Below are 16,629 nucleotides of genomic sequence, written 5' to 3' on the forward strand. Positions count from 1 at the left end.
ATTCCCCTAACTATTGAATCACCTATCATTATTGTTGTTCCAGACTTCCTCATTTCCCCCCACCCCCATACAGCTGAACCACCCATGGTGCCATGGACTTGGTTATGGTTGCACTCGCCAGGTGAACCATCACTCTCATCAGAATTCAGAACTGAATACTGGTTGGAGAGTGGGATGCACTCAGGGGACTCTTGCACTACCTGCCTGTTTCTTTTTTAACTGTCCGGTGGTCACCCATTCTCTCTCGCCCTGCATATGATTAAGCTGCATGATGACCACATCTATAAAGGTGCTATCCATGAAGCTCTGATTCTGATAGATGCACCGCAGTGACGCCAGCTGCTACTCAAGTTCCTAAACTCAGACCTCAAACTGCTGCATTGACAACAATTCCTGCACAAATGGTTATCCAGGACATGGGAAGTGTCTTGGTGTTCCCACATAGCTCAGGATGCGCACTATCATTTCTGTATTTATGAAACGATAAACTTGCCACTGTTAATAAACCTTACTACTGGTAATAAACCTAACCAATACTAATAAAGCTTCAACAATACTCATAAATCTTACTATGTATAAACCTTACTAATACTGTTCAACCATACTAATACTTAATACACCTTACTAATGGTTAAAAAACCTTACTTAAAAATGGAAAAGACTCATCAGCTACTCACTTTTTACTTGTTATTAATAGTTAATATTTTTAATGTTTGTTAAACTCCCAGTTGTTTAGACTCAGTCCCTCAGCAGGAATACCCACTAGTCATCTTACGACTTTCATGTGATGTCACTGTTCACTTTCTTTATCAAACTCAGGGCACTCCCGGATCTCTCTGCCTCTATCCCAGAATCTAAGTGCTCTAGGCCTCATTCCCCAATCAATCTCCTGCAGGTCCACCTCTCTCTGCCCCTCTTCCCAAAGTGAAGTCACGGCTAGTTCTGGAGCACAAGTCTTCAGTGTTACTGCCACAATGTCAGGGCCCATAGCCTTTGCATTATTCAGTGCCTTCATCATTTCTTGATATAACGAGGAATGAATTGAATTGGCTGAAGGCTGGCATCTGTGATGCTGGGGACCTCCAGAGGAGGCCAAGATGGGTCATCCAGTCAGCACTTCTGGCTGAAGATTGTTGCAAATGCTTCAGCCTTACCTTTTGCACTGGTGTGCTGGGCTCCCCCCATTATTGGGGATGGGGATATTTCTGAAGCCTCCTCGTTGATTACGTCCTCCTCACTGCCATCCCACAAGAAAAGATCATTCTTCTGGGGTACTTTGGAGTCATGGCCAACCCTGGTATTAATGTCTGGAGAGGAACCATTAAGAAAATGGGGTGGGAAAAGCCAATGCAAATTATGTCCTCCTGCTGACAAAAGCATGCTCAGCATGTCCTCATTATAACAAACACCCTCTTATGCCAGAAAGACAAATACAAAACTACATGAAGGCATCTGAGATGAAAGCTTTGCACCTCCCGTATTATGTCATTGTTCGAGCCAAAGATCTAAATGATGCCTGTATCACTCAATCCATGCGGGGAACTGATGCCTGCCCCAATAGGTCGTCGACTTGTATAATCTGCGACCAACATCCACCTAGTTTCAAGAAATCACAAGGCCCAAAAGAGGCAAAGATCAATGTCTCAGCCCTAAAGCAGCAGGACTGAAGAAAGGAATTCCAAGTGTGGTTCACAACAAATATGGAAAAACTTTGCATGTCTAACTCAATTTCAGAACATTGGGGTCAAATAAAGTCAGCTGTACTAGACTCCTATCGGCGTCATCAGGACTGGTTCAACAATAATTATGCTCAATGTCAAATATGTCACTTCCTGGAACAAAAACAAACAGCCTTCATTGCCTGGAAGAATAGTCCAAGGTCGCAGACAAAGGTGGCAGCATTCCAACAGCTCAAAGCTGACAGCCAAAGACAAACCCGGAAGATAAAGGATAGGTGGTGGGCAGAGAAGGCCCGAGAGATCCAGCAATATGCTGACCATCATGACATGTGAAGCTTTCTTGAAGCCACGAGGTCAAATGGGCAAAATCCCCTTCTCTCACTGGATGGCGTTTCTTTTCTCAAAGATGACAAAGCCATCCGGCAAAGCTGGAAATAATATTTTCAACAACACCTCAGCCATGAATCCAAAGTGGCACCTGATACTCTACAGGCTATCTCCCAGTATCCTGTGGTAAAATCCATGCATAAAGCACCACCAATGGAAGGGCTGCAACAAGCAAACAGATAAAAAACAACAAATCCTGCGGCCTCAATGGTGTTGCACCTGAGGTCATCTAGGCTGGTGGACCTTTGCCCACATTGAGACTCCATGCACTCATCCTAGGGATTTGGGGGGAGAAAGAACATACAAATTAGGAGCAGGAGTAGGCCACTCGGCCCCTCAAGCCTGCTCCTCCATTCAATAAGATCATGGGTAATCTGACTGTAACCTCAACCCCACATTCCTGCCTACCCTTGATAACTTTTCACCCCCAATGTTTACCAAGAATCTATATAGCTCTGCCTTAAGAATATTTAAAGACTCTGCTTCCACTGCCTTTTGGGGAAGACAGTGCCAAAGACTCATGACCCTCATCTCTGTCTTAAATGAACGACCTCTTGTTTTTAAACAGTGACCCCTAGTTCTAGATTCTCGCACAAGAGGAAAAATCCTCTCCACATCCACCCTGTCAGGACATGTCAGGATTTTAAAGGTTTCAATCAAGTCACCTCTTACTCTTGTAAACTCCAGTGGATACAAGCCTACCTGTCCAACCTTCTGTCAGATGACAACTCACCCATTCCTGGTTGGAACTCCCTCCAGCTACCCACCCACCAATGTCAGGAATGTAAGTATCTTCAAGAAGGGAGATACATCATGCTGTTTTTTTCCATATTCTTTCATGGGATGTGGGCATCCCAGGGAAGCATTAGTTGCCCATCGCTATTTGCCCTTGAGAAGGTGGTGGTGAGCTGCCTTCTTGAACTGCTGCAGCCCATTTGGTGTAGGTACACCCACAGTGCTGTTAGGGAATGAGTTCCAGGATTTTGACCCAGGGACAGTGAAGGAATGGCGATATAATTCCAACTCAGGATAGCAAGGGAAGCTTCCAGGTGGTGGTGTTGCCATGTTTCTGCTGCCCTTGCCTTGCTAGACGGTAGTGGGTTCGGAAGGAGCCTTATTGAGTTTCTGCAGTGCATCTTGTAGAGGGTATGCACTGCTGCCACTCTTCATTGGTGGTGGAGAGAGTGAATGTTTCTGGATGGGGTGCCAATCGAGCAGGCTGCTTTGTCCTGAATGGTGTCAAGTTCCTTGAGTGTGGTTGGAGCTGCACTCGCCCAGGCAAGTGGAGAGCATTTCATCACACTCCTGACTTGTGCCTTCCAGATGGTGGACAGGCTCTGGGGAGTCAGGAGGTGAGTTACGTATTGCAGGATTCCTAGTCTCTGACCTGCTCTTGTAGCCACAGCATTTACATGGCTAGTCCAATTCAATTTCTGGTCAATGGTATCACCCAGGATGTTGATAGTGGGCAATTCAGTGATGGTAATGCCATTGAATGTCATGGGGAGATGGCTATATTCTCTCTTTTTGGGGATGGTCATTGCCTGGCTCTTGTGTGGAGCGAATGTTACCTGCCACTTGTCAGACAAAGCCCAGATATTGCCCAGGTCTTGCTGCATTTGGACATGGACTGCTTCAGTATCTGAGGAGTCACAAATGGTGCTGAACATTGTGCAATTATCAACAAACATCCCTACTTCAGACCTTATGATGGAAGGAAGGTTATTGATGATGCAGTTGAAGATGGTTTGGCCTAGGACCCTACCCTGAGGAACTCCTGCAGTGATGTCCTGGAGCTGAGATGATTGACCTTCAACGACCACAAGCATCTTCCTTTGTGCTGGGTATGACTCCAGCCAGTGGAGATTTCCCCGAGTCCCACTGACTCTAGCTTTGCTAGGGCTTTTTGACGCCACACTCTCTTAAATGCTGTCTTGATGTCGAGGGCAGTCACTCTCACCTCACCTTTGTCCATGTTTGAACCAAGGCTGTAATGAGGTCAGGAGCTAAGTGACCTTGGAGGAACCCAAACTGAGTGTCAGTGAGCAGGTAAATTGCTCAGCAAGTGTCGCTCGATAGCACTGTTGATGACCCCTTCCATCACTTCACTGATGATCGAGTGCAGACTGATAGGGCGGTAATTGGGCAGACTGGATTTGTCCTGCTTTTTGTGTACAGGATGTACCTGGGCAATTTTCCACATTGCCGGGTGGATGCAAGTGTTGTAACGGGACTGAAACAGCTTGGCTAGGGGAACAGCAAGTTCTGGAGCACAAGTCTTCAGTACCACTGCCGGAATATTGTCAGGGCCCGTAGCCTTTGCAGTATCCAGTGCCTTCAGACATTTCTTGATATCAAGTGGATTGAATCGAATTGGATGAAAACTGGCATCTGTGATGCTGGGGACCTACGGAGGAGGCTAAGATGGATCATCCACTCGGCACTTCTGGCTGAAGATCGTTGCAAATGCGTCAGCCTTATCTTTTGCACTGATGTGCTGGACTCCCCCATCATCAAGGATGCAGGTATTTGTGGAGCCTCCTCCAGTGAGTTGTTTAATTGTCCCCCACCATCCACGACTGAATGTGGCAGGACTGTAGAGCTTAGATCTGCTCCATTTGTTATGGAATAGCTTAGCTCTGATTATCACTTGCTGCTTCCACTGTTTAGCATGCAAGTAGTCCTGTGTTGTAGCTTCACCAGGTTGGCGCATGATTTTTAGATATGCCTGGTGCTGCTCCTGGCATACCCTCCTGCACTCTTCATTGAACCAGGGTTGATCCCCTAACTTGATGGAAATGGTAGCGTGGAGAATATGCCAGGCCATGAGGTTACAGATAATGGTTGAGTACAATTCTGCTGTTGCTGATGGCCCACAGCACCTCATGGCTGCCCAGTCTTGAATTGCTAGATCTGTTCAAAATCTATCCCATTCAGCACAGTGGTAGTGCCACACAACACGATAGAGGGTATCCTCAAAGTGAAGATGGGAATTCATCTCCACAAGGACTGCATGGTGGTCATCCCTACGTGGTCACCCCATCATTTTATGGTCATTATTAGACTTTTAATTCCAGATTTTTATTACATTCAAATTCCACCTACTTCCATCATCGGATTCAAACCCTAGGTCGCTGAATTACTTATCCAGTGACAATACCACGGCGTCACTGACTCCCCCTGTGGAAACTTTCGAGGTATTTCCCTCGTCCATCGCAGTGAAAATCCATACATGCACTGAATCACCCACTTCCTGTGGCTGAGAAAATCCTCCAAAACAGAGTGGCTTTAAACCTTCCAGAGGAACCACCGACATGGTCTTTGTTGCCAGACAAATTCTGAAAAATGTCGAGAACCACGCCAGGAGCTCTTCATTACATTCACCGACCTGACCATCGCATTCGAGTCAGTAAATCATGAGGCTCTGTGGGCGGTGCTCCAAAGATTTCGATGTCCAAGGAATTTCATCACAACCCTGCAACTGTTCCATGATAATATGACTGCAACCATCTTGGGTGGAAGATCTGAAACAGATACCTTCAGAATCTGGACCAGGGTCAAGCAAGGCCCCGCCAGACTATTTATAATCTACTATTCGCCTCATCAGAAGTCAACTGACCCCTGATGTCAGCATTAAATACCACGAGGTGGAAAACTCTAACCTCAGTGCCAAACCTTACCTGCAGAGCATAAATATACACGATTTACAGTTTGTGGATGACCGCAGTGTCATTGCCCATTCTGCACCAGAGTGGCAAGCCACTCTTTATCTCTTCAACTCTGAATTCATGAAACTCTGCCTGTCCCTGAATGTTGCCAAAACAAAAATGGTCTTAACCCACACCTGGTCAACCAAATATTTCACCTCCCATAGAAGTAAAAGGAGACACTCTGGATATGTTGAACACTTGCCACAGCTTGGAAACCGCTCTCAAAAGGCCACCAGTGACGAGGAGATCCAACCCGTGGTGGGGGGATATGTAGTGGTATTGTCACTGACTAGTGTTCCAGAGACCCAGGGTAATGCTCTGCGGACCTGGGTTCGAATCCTACCATGGCAGATGGTGAAATTTGAATTCAATAAAACTCTGGAACTAAAAGTCTGATGATGACCATGAAACCATTACAGATTGGTTTCTTTCATGGAATGTGGGCTTCACTGGCTGGGCCAGCATTTATTGCCCATCATTAATTGCCCTTGAGAAGGTGGTGGTGAGCTGCCTTCTTGAACCGCTGCAGTACATGTGGTAAAAACCCATCTGGTTCATGAATGTCCTTTAGGGAAGGAAATTTGCCGTCCTTACCTGGTCTGGCCTACATGTGACTCCAGACCCACTGCAGTGTGGTTGACTCTTAATAAAATGTCCTCTGAACAGGGGCAATCAGGGGTGGGCAATAAATGTTGGCCTAGCTAGCGACTCCCACATCCCAGGAACGAATAAAATATTAAATAAGATCAGCTGCATTAGCAGAGCCTTCTACAAAGACAACAAAGGCCTTCCACAAGTCCTTCCAGAGCATCTTTTGTCATTACACCCCTGAACAGTGGTGAGAGAAATTCAATCAACAATGCCTCTACTGCATCTTCCTAAAAATGGAGGTGTCAACCTGGTGAAGCTATAACACAGGGTTACTTACGTGCCAAACAGCATAAGCAACAACTAAGTGATTCCACAACCAATGGATCAGATCTCAGTTCTGCAGTCCTGCCACATCCAGTCATGAATGGTGGTGGACAATTAAACAACTCACTGGATGTGATATCAAGAAACAGCTAAAGGCACAGGTTACTGCAAAGATTATGAGCCCTGGCAATAGTACTGAAGACTTGTGCTCCAGAGCTTCCAGTGTCCCTAGCAAAGCTGTTCGAGTACAGCTACAACACTGGCATCTACCCAGCTACATGGAAAATTGCCCAGGTATGTCCTGTACACAAAAAGCAGGACAAGTCCAACCCGACCAATTACCACCCCATCAGTCTACTCTCGATCATTAGTAAAGTGATGGAAGGGGTCATCAGTTGTGCTATCAAGCGGCATTTGCTTAATAATAACCTGCTCACTGACGCTCAGATTGGGTTCCGCCACGGTCACTCAGCTTCTGACCTCATTGCAGCCTTGGTTCAAACATGGGCAAAACAGCTGAACTCCAGAGGTGAGGTGAGAGTGACTGCTCTTGACAACCAGACAGCATTTGGCCAAGTGTGACATCAAAGAGCCCTGGCAAAACTAGAGTCAACAGGATTCAGGGGAAAGACTCCGCACTGATTGGAGTCATATCTAGTGCAGAGGAAGATGGTTATGGTTGTTGGAGGTCAATCATCTCAGTTCCAGGACCATCACTTCAGGGTAGTGCCCTAGGCCCAACCATCTTCAGTTGCTTCATCAATGACCTTCCTTCCATCATAAGGTCAGAAGTGGGGATGTTCGTTGATGATCGCACAATATTCAGCACCATTCATGACTCCTCAGATACTGAAGCAGTCCATGTCCAAATGCAGCAAGACCTTGACAATATCCAGGCTTGGGCTGACAAGTGGCTAGTAACATTCACACCACACAAGTGCCAGGCAATGACCATCTCCAACAAGTGAGAATCTAACCATTGCCCTTTGACATTCAATGGCATTACCATTACTGAATCCTCCACTACCAACATCCTGAGGGGTTACCATTGACCAGAAACTGAATTGGACCAGCCATATAAATACTGTGGCTACAAAAGCAGGTCAGAGGCTGGGAATCCTGTGGTGAGTAACTCACCTCCTGACTCCCCAAAGCCTGTCCACCATCTGCAAGGCACAAGGCAGGAGTGTGATGGAATACTCCCCACTTGCCTGTATGAGTGCAGCTCCAACAATACTCAAGAAGCTAAACACCATCCAGGACAAAGCAGCCCGTTTGATTGGCACCCCTTGCACAAACATTCACTCCCTCCACCATCGACGAACTGTGGTGCAGTGTGTACCATCTACAAAATGCACTGCAGGATCTCATCAAGACTCCTTAGGCAGCACCTTCCAAACTCACAACCGCTACCATCTAGTAGGACAAGGGCAGCAGGTGCATTGGAACACCACCACCTGGGAGTTTCCCTCCAAGTCACTCACCACCCTGACTTGGAAGTATACCACCGTTCCTTCAAAATCCTGGAACTCCCTTCCTAACAGCACTGTGGGTGTACCTGCACCACAGGGACTGCAGTGGTTCAAGAAGGCAGCTCACCACCACCTTCTCAAGGGCAATTAGGGATGGGCAATAAATACTGGCCTAGCCAGCAACATCCACATCCTGTAAATGAATAAAAAAAACAACCAGCACACTCTTCTCATGCTGTATAAAATGTTGTTCTCTTTAGTATTGGTATTCTTGTTAACTGTCCTGATGAGTAAAAAACGAAAAGCTTCAAAAGCATGTCTCTTTTTTCAGCAATAGTCAACTACCTTGATGAACAATTGGTACAATCTGTCACATTTAGAGTCTCACAGTTTGGTCCTCTCTCATTTACACATAATCTCTCTATTTTGAGCAATGTCTCATCTAAAATTGACACAAATAAAGCTTCATAAATTTTTCCTCCAGCTTTTCTTCACGAATGAAAAACAGCCAAGGAGATGCCACTAAAAGCTGAAGTAAACATCAGCAATTTGGACTGATGAAATGCTCATGACGCAACCTGGGAAATCGCCCACATTGCACAAACGGGACTGCAGGATCTGCTCACACCTCTGGGAAAACCGATTAAATCCAACCTCACAGTTTGGACAGAGGATAAGATCTTCAAGTAAAAAATAAAGGCACTTTAATTAATACCTTATTTGGACACAAGAAATCGCAGGAACTGAGGGAAAAAATGGTAAATGTTATTTTTTTCCAAAATGTGTTCTGAGTGCTGTTTTATTCCACAATTTATTTATTTTTAATTGGTACCTTCTCCTGGCTGCTAATTTGGGATTCTGGTTTGTAATAGTTTCTCACTGGTAATACACAATTTCTTCACTTGTGTGTCCCTAGCTCTCTAATGCTGATGTGCTGCACTTTTACTTCAAAACAATCAGTATGACAGGAAAAGTGTGACAAGGAGGGTGAAACAATTTGTGCACACGAGATGCAAAAGGCGTTTAATACTTTAAAAATAGCAACCCTGTTGGTAATTAACTCAATAGCCAGTAGTGCTTATTTTCTGGAACAGAATGCAAAAAAAATACCTTAAAAGCTAAAATATATTCTGCATTTCAAAGCATTATTTGCAGCTAATTTAACAATGTCACTTTTTATTCCTGGATTGGGATACATTTCGCAATAAAAGGGGGCTCAATTACCAACTGAGGGGTGGGGGGTTTGGTCCTCTGGCTGCTTAAGACTGGGGAGGGTGGAGAACAATCAGGAGGATGATTATACATTAAATTTCATCACCAGGAAGTGTCAAGATTTTACATAATATTTGTTGAAAGATATGTATTCTGTAAACCATACTTGAATCCGCTTTAAAGCAAATATAATATATTTTTTGGGCTTGTTTGCCAGAAACACTTAATTCAAACAAAAACATCAATTGGAAATTGGAGGTGTAGTCTGCATGCGAATCAGCTTTTCTGTGATTTGCGAAGGATTCTGTAACTGTGACAAAGGTAAACTTTCCCTCCACATCCTTCTCAACCTGGCTGCAGCCTTTGACATGGCTGGCCTCACCATCCTCCTCCATTGTCTCTCCACTGTCATCTAACTGGGTGAGACTGTTCTCATCTATCTAATCGTAGCCAGGAAATCACTTGCAATGATTTCTCTTCCTGCTCCTGCAATGTTACCTCTGGTGTCCCCCAAGGATTTATCCTTGGCCCTCTCCTATTTCTCATCTATGTGCTGCACCTCAGCAATATCATCCAAAGGCACAGTGTTAGTTTTCACATGTATGCTGACGACACCCTGTTCTACCTCAGCACCACCTCTCTTGACTCCTCCACTGTGTTAAATTATCAAACTGCTTATCTGACATTCATACAATTAAACATTGGGAAGATCGAAGGCATTGTTTCAGTCCCTCCTCCAAACTCCGCTCCCTAACAATGGACTCCATCCTGCTCCCTGGCAATAATCTGAGATTAAACCAGGCTGTTCACAACCTTGGTGTCATATTTGATCCCGACATGAACTTCTGACCCCACATTCATAGCATCACGAAGACCGGTTATTTCCACCTCTGTGGTTTCATCCAGCTTTACCCGTCTCAGTTCATCTGCAGCTGAAAACCTCATTCGTGGCTTTGTTAGTTCTGGACTCGACTATCCCAAAGAACCCCTGGCTGGTTTCTCACATTCTGCCCTGCATAAACTTAGTCAACCAAAACTCTGCTGCCGTTTCTTAATTTGCACTAAGTCCCGTTCCTGCGTCACCCCTGAGCTCGCTGACCTACATTGGCCCCAAGCCAAACAACAACTTGACTTTAAAATTCTTATCCTTATTTTCAATTCCTCCACAGCCTTGCCTCTCCCCATCTCTGTAATCTCCTCCATCCCTACAACCCTCCAAGATGCCTGCTCTCCTCTAATTCTCACTTTCTGTACATTCTCAATCATAATTTTCCATCATTGGTGGCCATGCCTTCAGTTGCCAAAGCCCCAAGCTCTAGAATTTCCTCCCTACACCTCTCCTCTTCTCGATCCCACTTTCTTCCTTTAAGTCTCAAAATCATCTTCTTTAACCAAGCTTTTAGTCATCTGATCCAATATCTCATTAGATGGCTTGGTGTCATATTTTGTTTCATTATGCTTCTGTGAAGCACATTGGGATGCTTCATTACATTAAAGGCAATAGGACCCAATACATATGCACTGGAGCATGACCTACACTGCATCTGCACTTATCTCATTTCACCCAGACCTTTTGTTTTTTTTTTTAACCCTCAATTGAGGACAGAAGAGGCTCAACTGTGATGCCCCCAACCAAGGCCAAATAGCCTGCCGAAACTCACCGTCTAGGCTTACACATGAAGAATGGCCACATGGGCGAACTATTGTAGAATGACCAGCATCCATGGAATTGTCTCCTGATACGAGTCAGTGCCTTCAGGGTAGAAGAGGAGAAAATTGGGAGGAGTGAGAATATATAACTTGGTCATTTATATTAATTTCTAAATTTTACTCCAGACATTTTCAGTCAAAATTATAACATTCACCAAGACAGCACAACTCAATTTATAAATGCCTGTTATATTTAAAATGTTGTATATTAAATGCCCAATTTTCATTTGAAGATTTTAATATGAAGTAAGCAGCCTGGATAATTATTCAAAACTGCTTGGAGACTCCCAAGGGTCAGTCACGAGGGGACAGAAGTTCAAGGTGAGAGGCAGGAGGTTTAGGGAGGATGTGAGGAAAAACTTTTTACCCAAAGGGTGGTGACGGTCTGGAATGCGCTGCCTGGGAGGGTGGTGGAGGCGGGTTGCCTCACATCCTTTAAAAAGTATCTGGATGAGCACTTGGCACGTCATAACATTCAAGGCTATGGGCCAAGTGCTGGTAAATGGGATTAGGTAGGTAGGTCAGGTGTTTTTTACGTATCGGTGCAGACTCGATGGGCCGAAGGGGCTCTTTCTGCACTGTGCGATTCACTGCATTACAGCCATTTTGTACGAGTTTGAGAGTCAGCACAGAAATTTGTTTCAAGTGTTCATCAACAAGTCAAAAGCTCCTCTTCAAATCTGCTACCACCATAAAGGTATATTCAAGCCCCAGCCTAGAGACAGGAGCACAAGATCTAGACTGACACTCCAGTGCAGTACTAAAGGACTGCTGCACTGTTGGAGGTGCCAACTTTCAAATAATATGTTAAATCAAGGGCCCACCTGCCCTCAGATAGATGTGAAAGATCCCACGCACAATTTCAAAGAACTGGAGGGTTCTCCCTTGGGCAATGTTTATCCATCAACCACCATCACAAACAAATGATTTTGTCATAATCACATTGCTGTGTGGGATCTTGCTGTGCACAGACTGACTGCCACATTTCTTGCATTACAATAACTACACAGTACTTCACTGACTGAAAAAGCATTTAGGGCACCCTGAGGATATGAAAGGTACTATATAAATCAAAAACTATTTTTTAAAGGTAGCTGATAATTGAGTATATAGGGTATAGTTAAAGCAATTACTAGTTAAATATGAAACTATTAACACCAAGAAATTACATCACCTAATAGATTCCAAATGAATCACCTCTGTTCTTAGCACCTACTTCTGGAGAGCTAGCATTTTAAAATGTTCATAACATTCAATACCTAATCAAACAAAATGTTTTTAAAAGATTCTACTGGAGCATATCTTCAGGTCAGTTTTTTGCTTGCTATTTCCATGTCATCCATTTTCTTAACTCTCCAAGCCTCTAACTTCCTTAGTTTTTTTAACGTCTTAATGTTTCTGCCCATTATTCATCCCACTCATTCATGATTGCTTTGTACGTTTTAACATTTTTAGTTAATACGTAGACATGTTTTCCCTTCTTTTTTTTCTGGCTATCTCTATGGCCTAACCACTTCATTTTTTCAGTTCTGAACAGTCTGCATCCAAAATATTAACTTTACATAGCAATTACAGCATAGAAACAGGTCTTTCGGCCCAACTGATCTATGCTGCCAGTTAACTTGACTTCTGTCATGGGGAAGGTGTTAGAGGCGGTCATTAAAGAGGTTACAGCTAGGCACTTAGAGAAACACAAGGTAATGGGGAAGAGTCAATATGGTTTTGTGAAAGGGAAATCGTGTTTAACCAATTTATTAGAGTTCTTACAAGGAGTAACATGTGCAGTGGATAAAGGGGAGCCTGTAGATGTACTTTACTTGGATTTCCAGAAGGCATTTAATAAGGGTCACATCAAATTATTACTGTGGAAAATAAAAGCTCATAGTGTAGGGGGCAACATTTTAGCCTGGATAGAAGATTGGCTGGCAGAAAACAGAGTATGCATAAATTGGGGCTTTGTCTGATTGGCGGGATATGACTAGTGGGGTCCCGCAGGGGTCTGTGCTGGGGCCTCAACTTCTTACAATTTACATTAATGACTTAGATGAGGGGAGTGAAGGCATGGTAGCTAAATTTGCTGTTGAGGCAAAGATAGGTAGGAAAGTATGTCGCGAAGAGGACATAAGGAGTTTGCAGGTGGATATAAACAAGTTGAGTGAGTGGGCAAAAATCTGGGTGATATAATGTGGAAGATGTGAACTTGTTCACTGTCATGAAGCTATGGATGCATATATTATTGGAAAATATTTTTCTTTTAAAATAGAGGTTTAGTCTGTGGTTGTGTCTTAATTGGATTAAAGCCAGATAGTCTGGGTGCTTTGATGAGTACTAGTTTTGAGATGCAAACAGAGAGGCAGAGTGCATTTGCATTTTTTGAATAAAGCATTCAAGATGTGGGGTGAAATCTGGCACCTAGCTAGCAGAGAGCAAGCAGTATGTTTATACTACTAATAAAATTGGTACTATGAAAGGGGTTTTATTGTTAGAAGAGGCTGGTGATTCAATGAAAATTTACATTCAGTGAGCTGTGCTAGGTATAACTTCAATAGTTTTCATGTGCGTAGAGCAGAGGCAATGTAAGATCAAAGTAGCTGTAAGCCTACAACAGTCTCCACAGGAACCAAAGTGAAAGGAACCTCATTTTGAATTTGTAAGGTGAAAGTGCTTTGCCTGGTGTTTGGTTAAGTCTATGGGTTGCTATTGCTTTAATGGAAATTAGTTTGGGAATTTGTTAAAAGTTATGGTAGTAGTAATTTGCAGCCATGTGTGCATATTTAAATTGTGTAAATGAATAAAATGTTTCATTTAGTTTAATATAAAATCTCTCGAGAACTGGTGGTCTGATTCCTGAATTTAGAATTGCATCTCAAACATACCAAATGAAAATATAGGTTATGACAGTTGTTTAAAGTTTCCCTCTGGGATTTTTTAATAACTCAGCTTTGCCGAAAGGCTGTCTCATAACATTAATTTAGCAGGAAGAATAAAAAAGCAGAGTATTACTTAAACAGAGAATGACTGCAGAATTCCAAGGTGCAGAGGAATCTAGATGTTCTTGAGCACGAGTCACAAAATGTTAGTCTGCAGGTACAGCATGTAATCAAGAAGGCTAATGAAATGCTATCTCTTATTACGAGAGGGATTGAACATAAAAGTAAGGATGTTGTACTTCAGTTATACAGGGCATTGGTGAGACCGCATTTCAAATACTGTGTGCAGTTTTGGTCTCCTTATTTAAAGGAGGATGTAAATGCACTGGAGACGGTTCAGAGGAGGTTTACTAGATTGATACCTGGAATGAGTGGTTGTCTTATGGGGAAAGGTTCGACAGACTGAGCTTGTTTCCTCGAGTTTGGAAGAGGGGTGATTTGATTGAAGCATATAAAATCCTGAATGGTCTTGACAAGGTGGACATGGAAAGGATGTTTCCTCTTGTGGCTGAGTCCAGAACCAGGGGGGCACTGTTTTAAAATTAGGGGTTGCCCTTTTTGGACAGAGAAGGAGAAATTTTTTCTCTCAGAGGATTGTGCGACTTTGGAACTGTCTGCCTCAGAAGGCAGTGGAGGCGGGATCACTGAATATTTTTAAGACAGAGGTAGATAGATTCTTATCAGGCAAAGGAATCAAAGGTGATCGGGGGAATGTAGAACTCGAAACACAAACAAATCAGCCATGATCTTATTGAATGGTGGTGCAGGCTGGAGGGACCAAATGGCTGACTTCTGCTCCTATTTCGGATGTTCGCAATGCTCCACATGCACCTCCTCCCATCCGACTACATCTAACACCATCAGCGCAACCTTCTGTTCTTTTCTCCATTGTGTACTGATGTAGTTTTCTGTTAAATGCATCTATTTCATTTGTAATAAAACTGGTCTGTTATCTGCACAGCTGCTGCAAGTTTCCACCATTTTCTGTCTTTACTGGTCTGTATGCTGTTAAACCGTTATGTCACCAGGCATTTTGGATTATGTAAAGTAAGTTTAGACAGGACTTTTTTAACAGATTTAATTTTTATGCACTGTGCAAGTACGCAAGTATTAAACTTGGAAGTTAGACTGGAAACCACACTTTTTCAATAAACTGAGGGTATACGTTATATATGTAACATGCCGCTGACGCAAAATGGCAACAGGTGAAAGGATTAATTTTTGAAACTGATTAAAGCTTAAAATAGCACAAAGTTGTACTGTGAGTTCACCTTGGTTTCTGTTGTTCAGTCAGCTGTTGTATAAACTTTAAGCTTGTGTGTGAAATGTTCCCACTGGGTGGAAACTGCGAGTGGAGCTCGGCATGTGTGGGAAATTGTGTCAAACAAGTGGCCCACTGCAACTAAAAATCAAAAAAAGACTTGATGCCCTACAAGACCTCAGGATATTCCAAAGCACTTTACTATCTTTAAGTACTTTTGAAGTGTAGAGTGCAGTCATTGCTGCAATGTAGGAAACACGACAATGTGGGATGTTGTTCTGTGCACAATCAGCAATGCGATAATTAAAAGATTATTGTGATGTTGATTGAGGGATAAATATCAGCCAGATCGGGGAGCACTCTACTGCTCTTCTTCAAAGAAGTGCCATGGGATCTTGTCGTCCAGGTGAGACAGCCAGGCCAGACAGTTTAACGTCTCATCTGAAAGTCGACACCTCCGACAGTGCAGCAATCCTTCAGGACTGCACTCAAGCATCAGTCTAGATTTTGTGCTCCTCACTGAAGTGGGACTTGAATTCAAGCCTTTCTTTCTTTCGGAGACAGGGGTGCGACCAGTGAGCCAAGGCCAATACCTAACTGCAACATGGTATGCAGAGAAGAACAAATCAAGAGAGATTAAACAGCAAACTGATGCAGCTATTTAAATTAATTTTGCTAATTTTTTTTATCCTATTCATAGGACTAACAGCATAATAACATGTCACTTGACTGAACTGGTCTCAGCCACTTTTTTTGCTCCACAAGAGTTTCCACCCATCTGAGCAGCTTATCCTTCTGTTCCATACTCCCTTATGTGCTTATCTAACTTTCTCTTAAACGTATCTATACTATTCAGCTTAAATGCTCCTTGTGGTAGTGACTCCTAGCCACACTCTCGGTAAACAAATTTTTTCTTACTTCCCCACAGAATTTATTAGTGACTTACTTATATTTAATGTTCCAGTGAAGCTCAACGCAAACTGGAGGAACAGCACCTCATCTTCCGACTAGGCACTTTACAGCCTTCCGGATATTGAGTTCAACAATTTCAGATCATGAACTCTCTCCTCCATCCCCAACCCCTTTCCGATCCCCCTTTTTCCAATTATTTATAATTTTTAAAAAATATATTTTTATTTTCCCACCTATTTTTAAATTTATTTCGATCTATTGTTTTATCTCCACTTTTTAGCCCATTTATCTCTTCCCCCACCCCACCCCCACTAGGGCCATCGGCCACTAGCTTGCCTTGCTTGCAACCCTTAATGTCCCCATTAGCACATTCCTTAGATAATATCACCACCATCAACACCTCTTTGTCCTTTTGTCTATGACATCTTTAGCAATCTCTCC

General features: G+C 43.4%; 1 protein-coding gene across 2 annotated transcripts in view; it reads right to left on the reverse strand.

The window, feature by feature from the left end:
* Positions 1-16,246, reverse strand: part of osbpl8 (oxysterol binding protein-like 8) — a 262,935-nt gene extending 246,689 nt beyond the window's left edge. For both annotated transcript variants that reach the window (XM_078567629.1, XM_078567627.1), the window contains exons 1-2: positions 16,223-16,246; positions 11,037-11,128 (exon numbers count right to left, since the gene is read on the reverse strand). In XM_078567629.1, coding sequence (XP_078423755.1) covers positions 11,037-11,100 — 64 coding nt within the window. In that variant the 5' untranslated portion in view covers positions 11,101-11,128; positions 16,223-16,246. The remainder of the gene's footprint in view (positions 1-11,036; positions 11,129-16,222) is intronic.
* Between the last annotated feature and the right edge of the window lie 383 nt (positions 16,247-16,629).

Source organism: Cetorhinus maximus, chromosome 22 (assembly GCF_964194155.1).
Source record: "Cetorhinus maximus chromosome 22, sCetMax3.hap1.1, whole genome shotgun sequence".
NCBI classification, from domain to species: domain Eukaryota; kingdom Metazoa; phylum Chordata; class Chondrichthyes; order Lamniformes; family Cetorhinidae; genus Cetorhinus; species Cetorhinus maximus.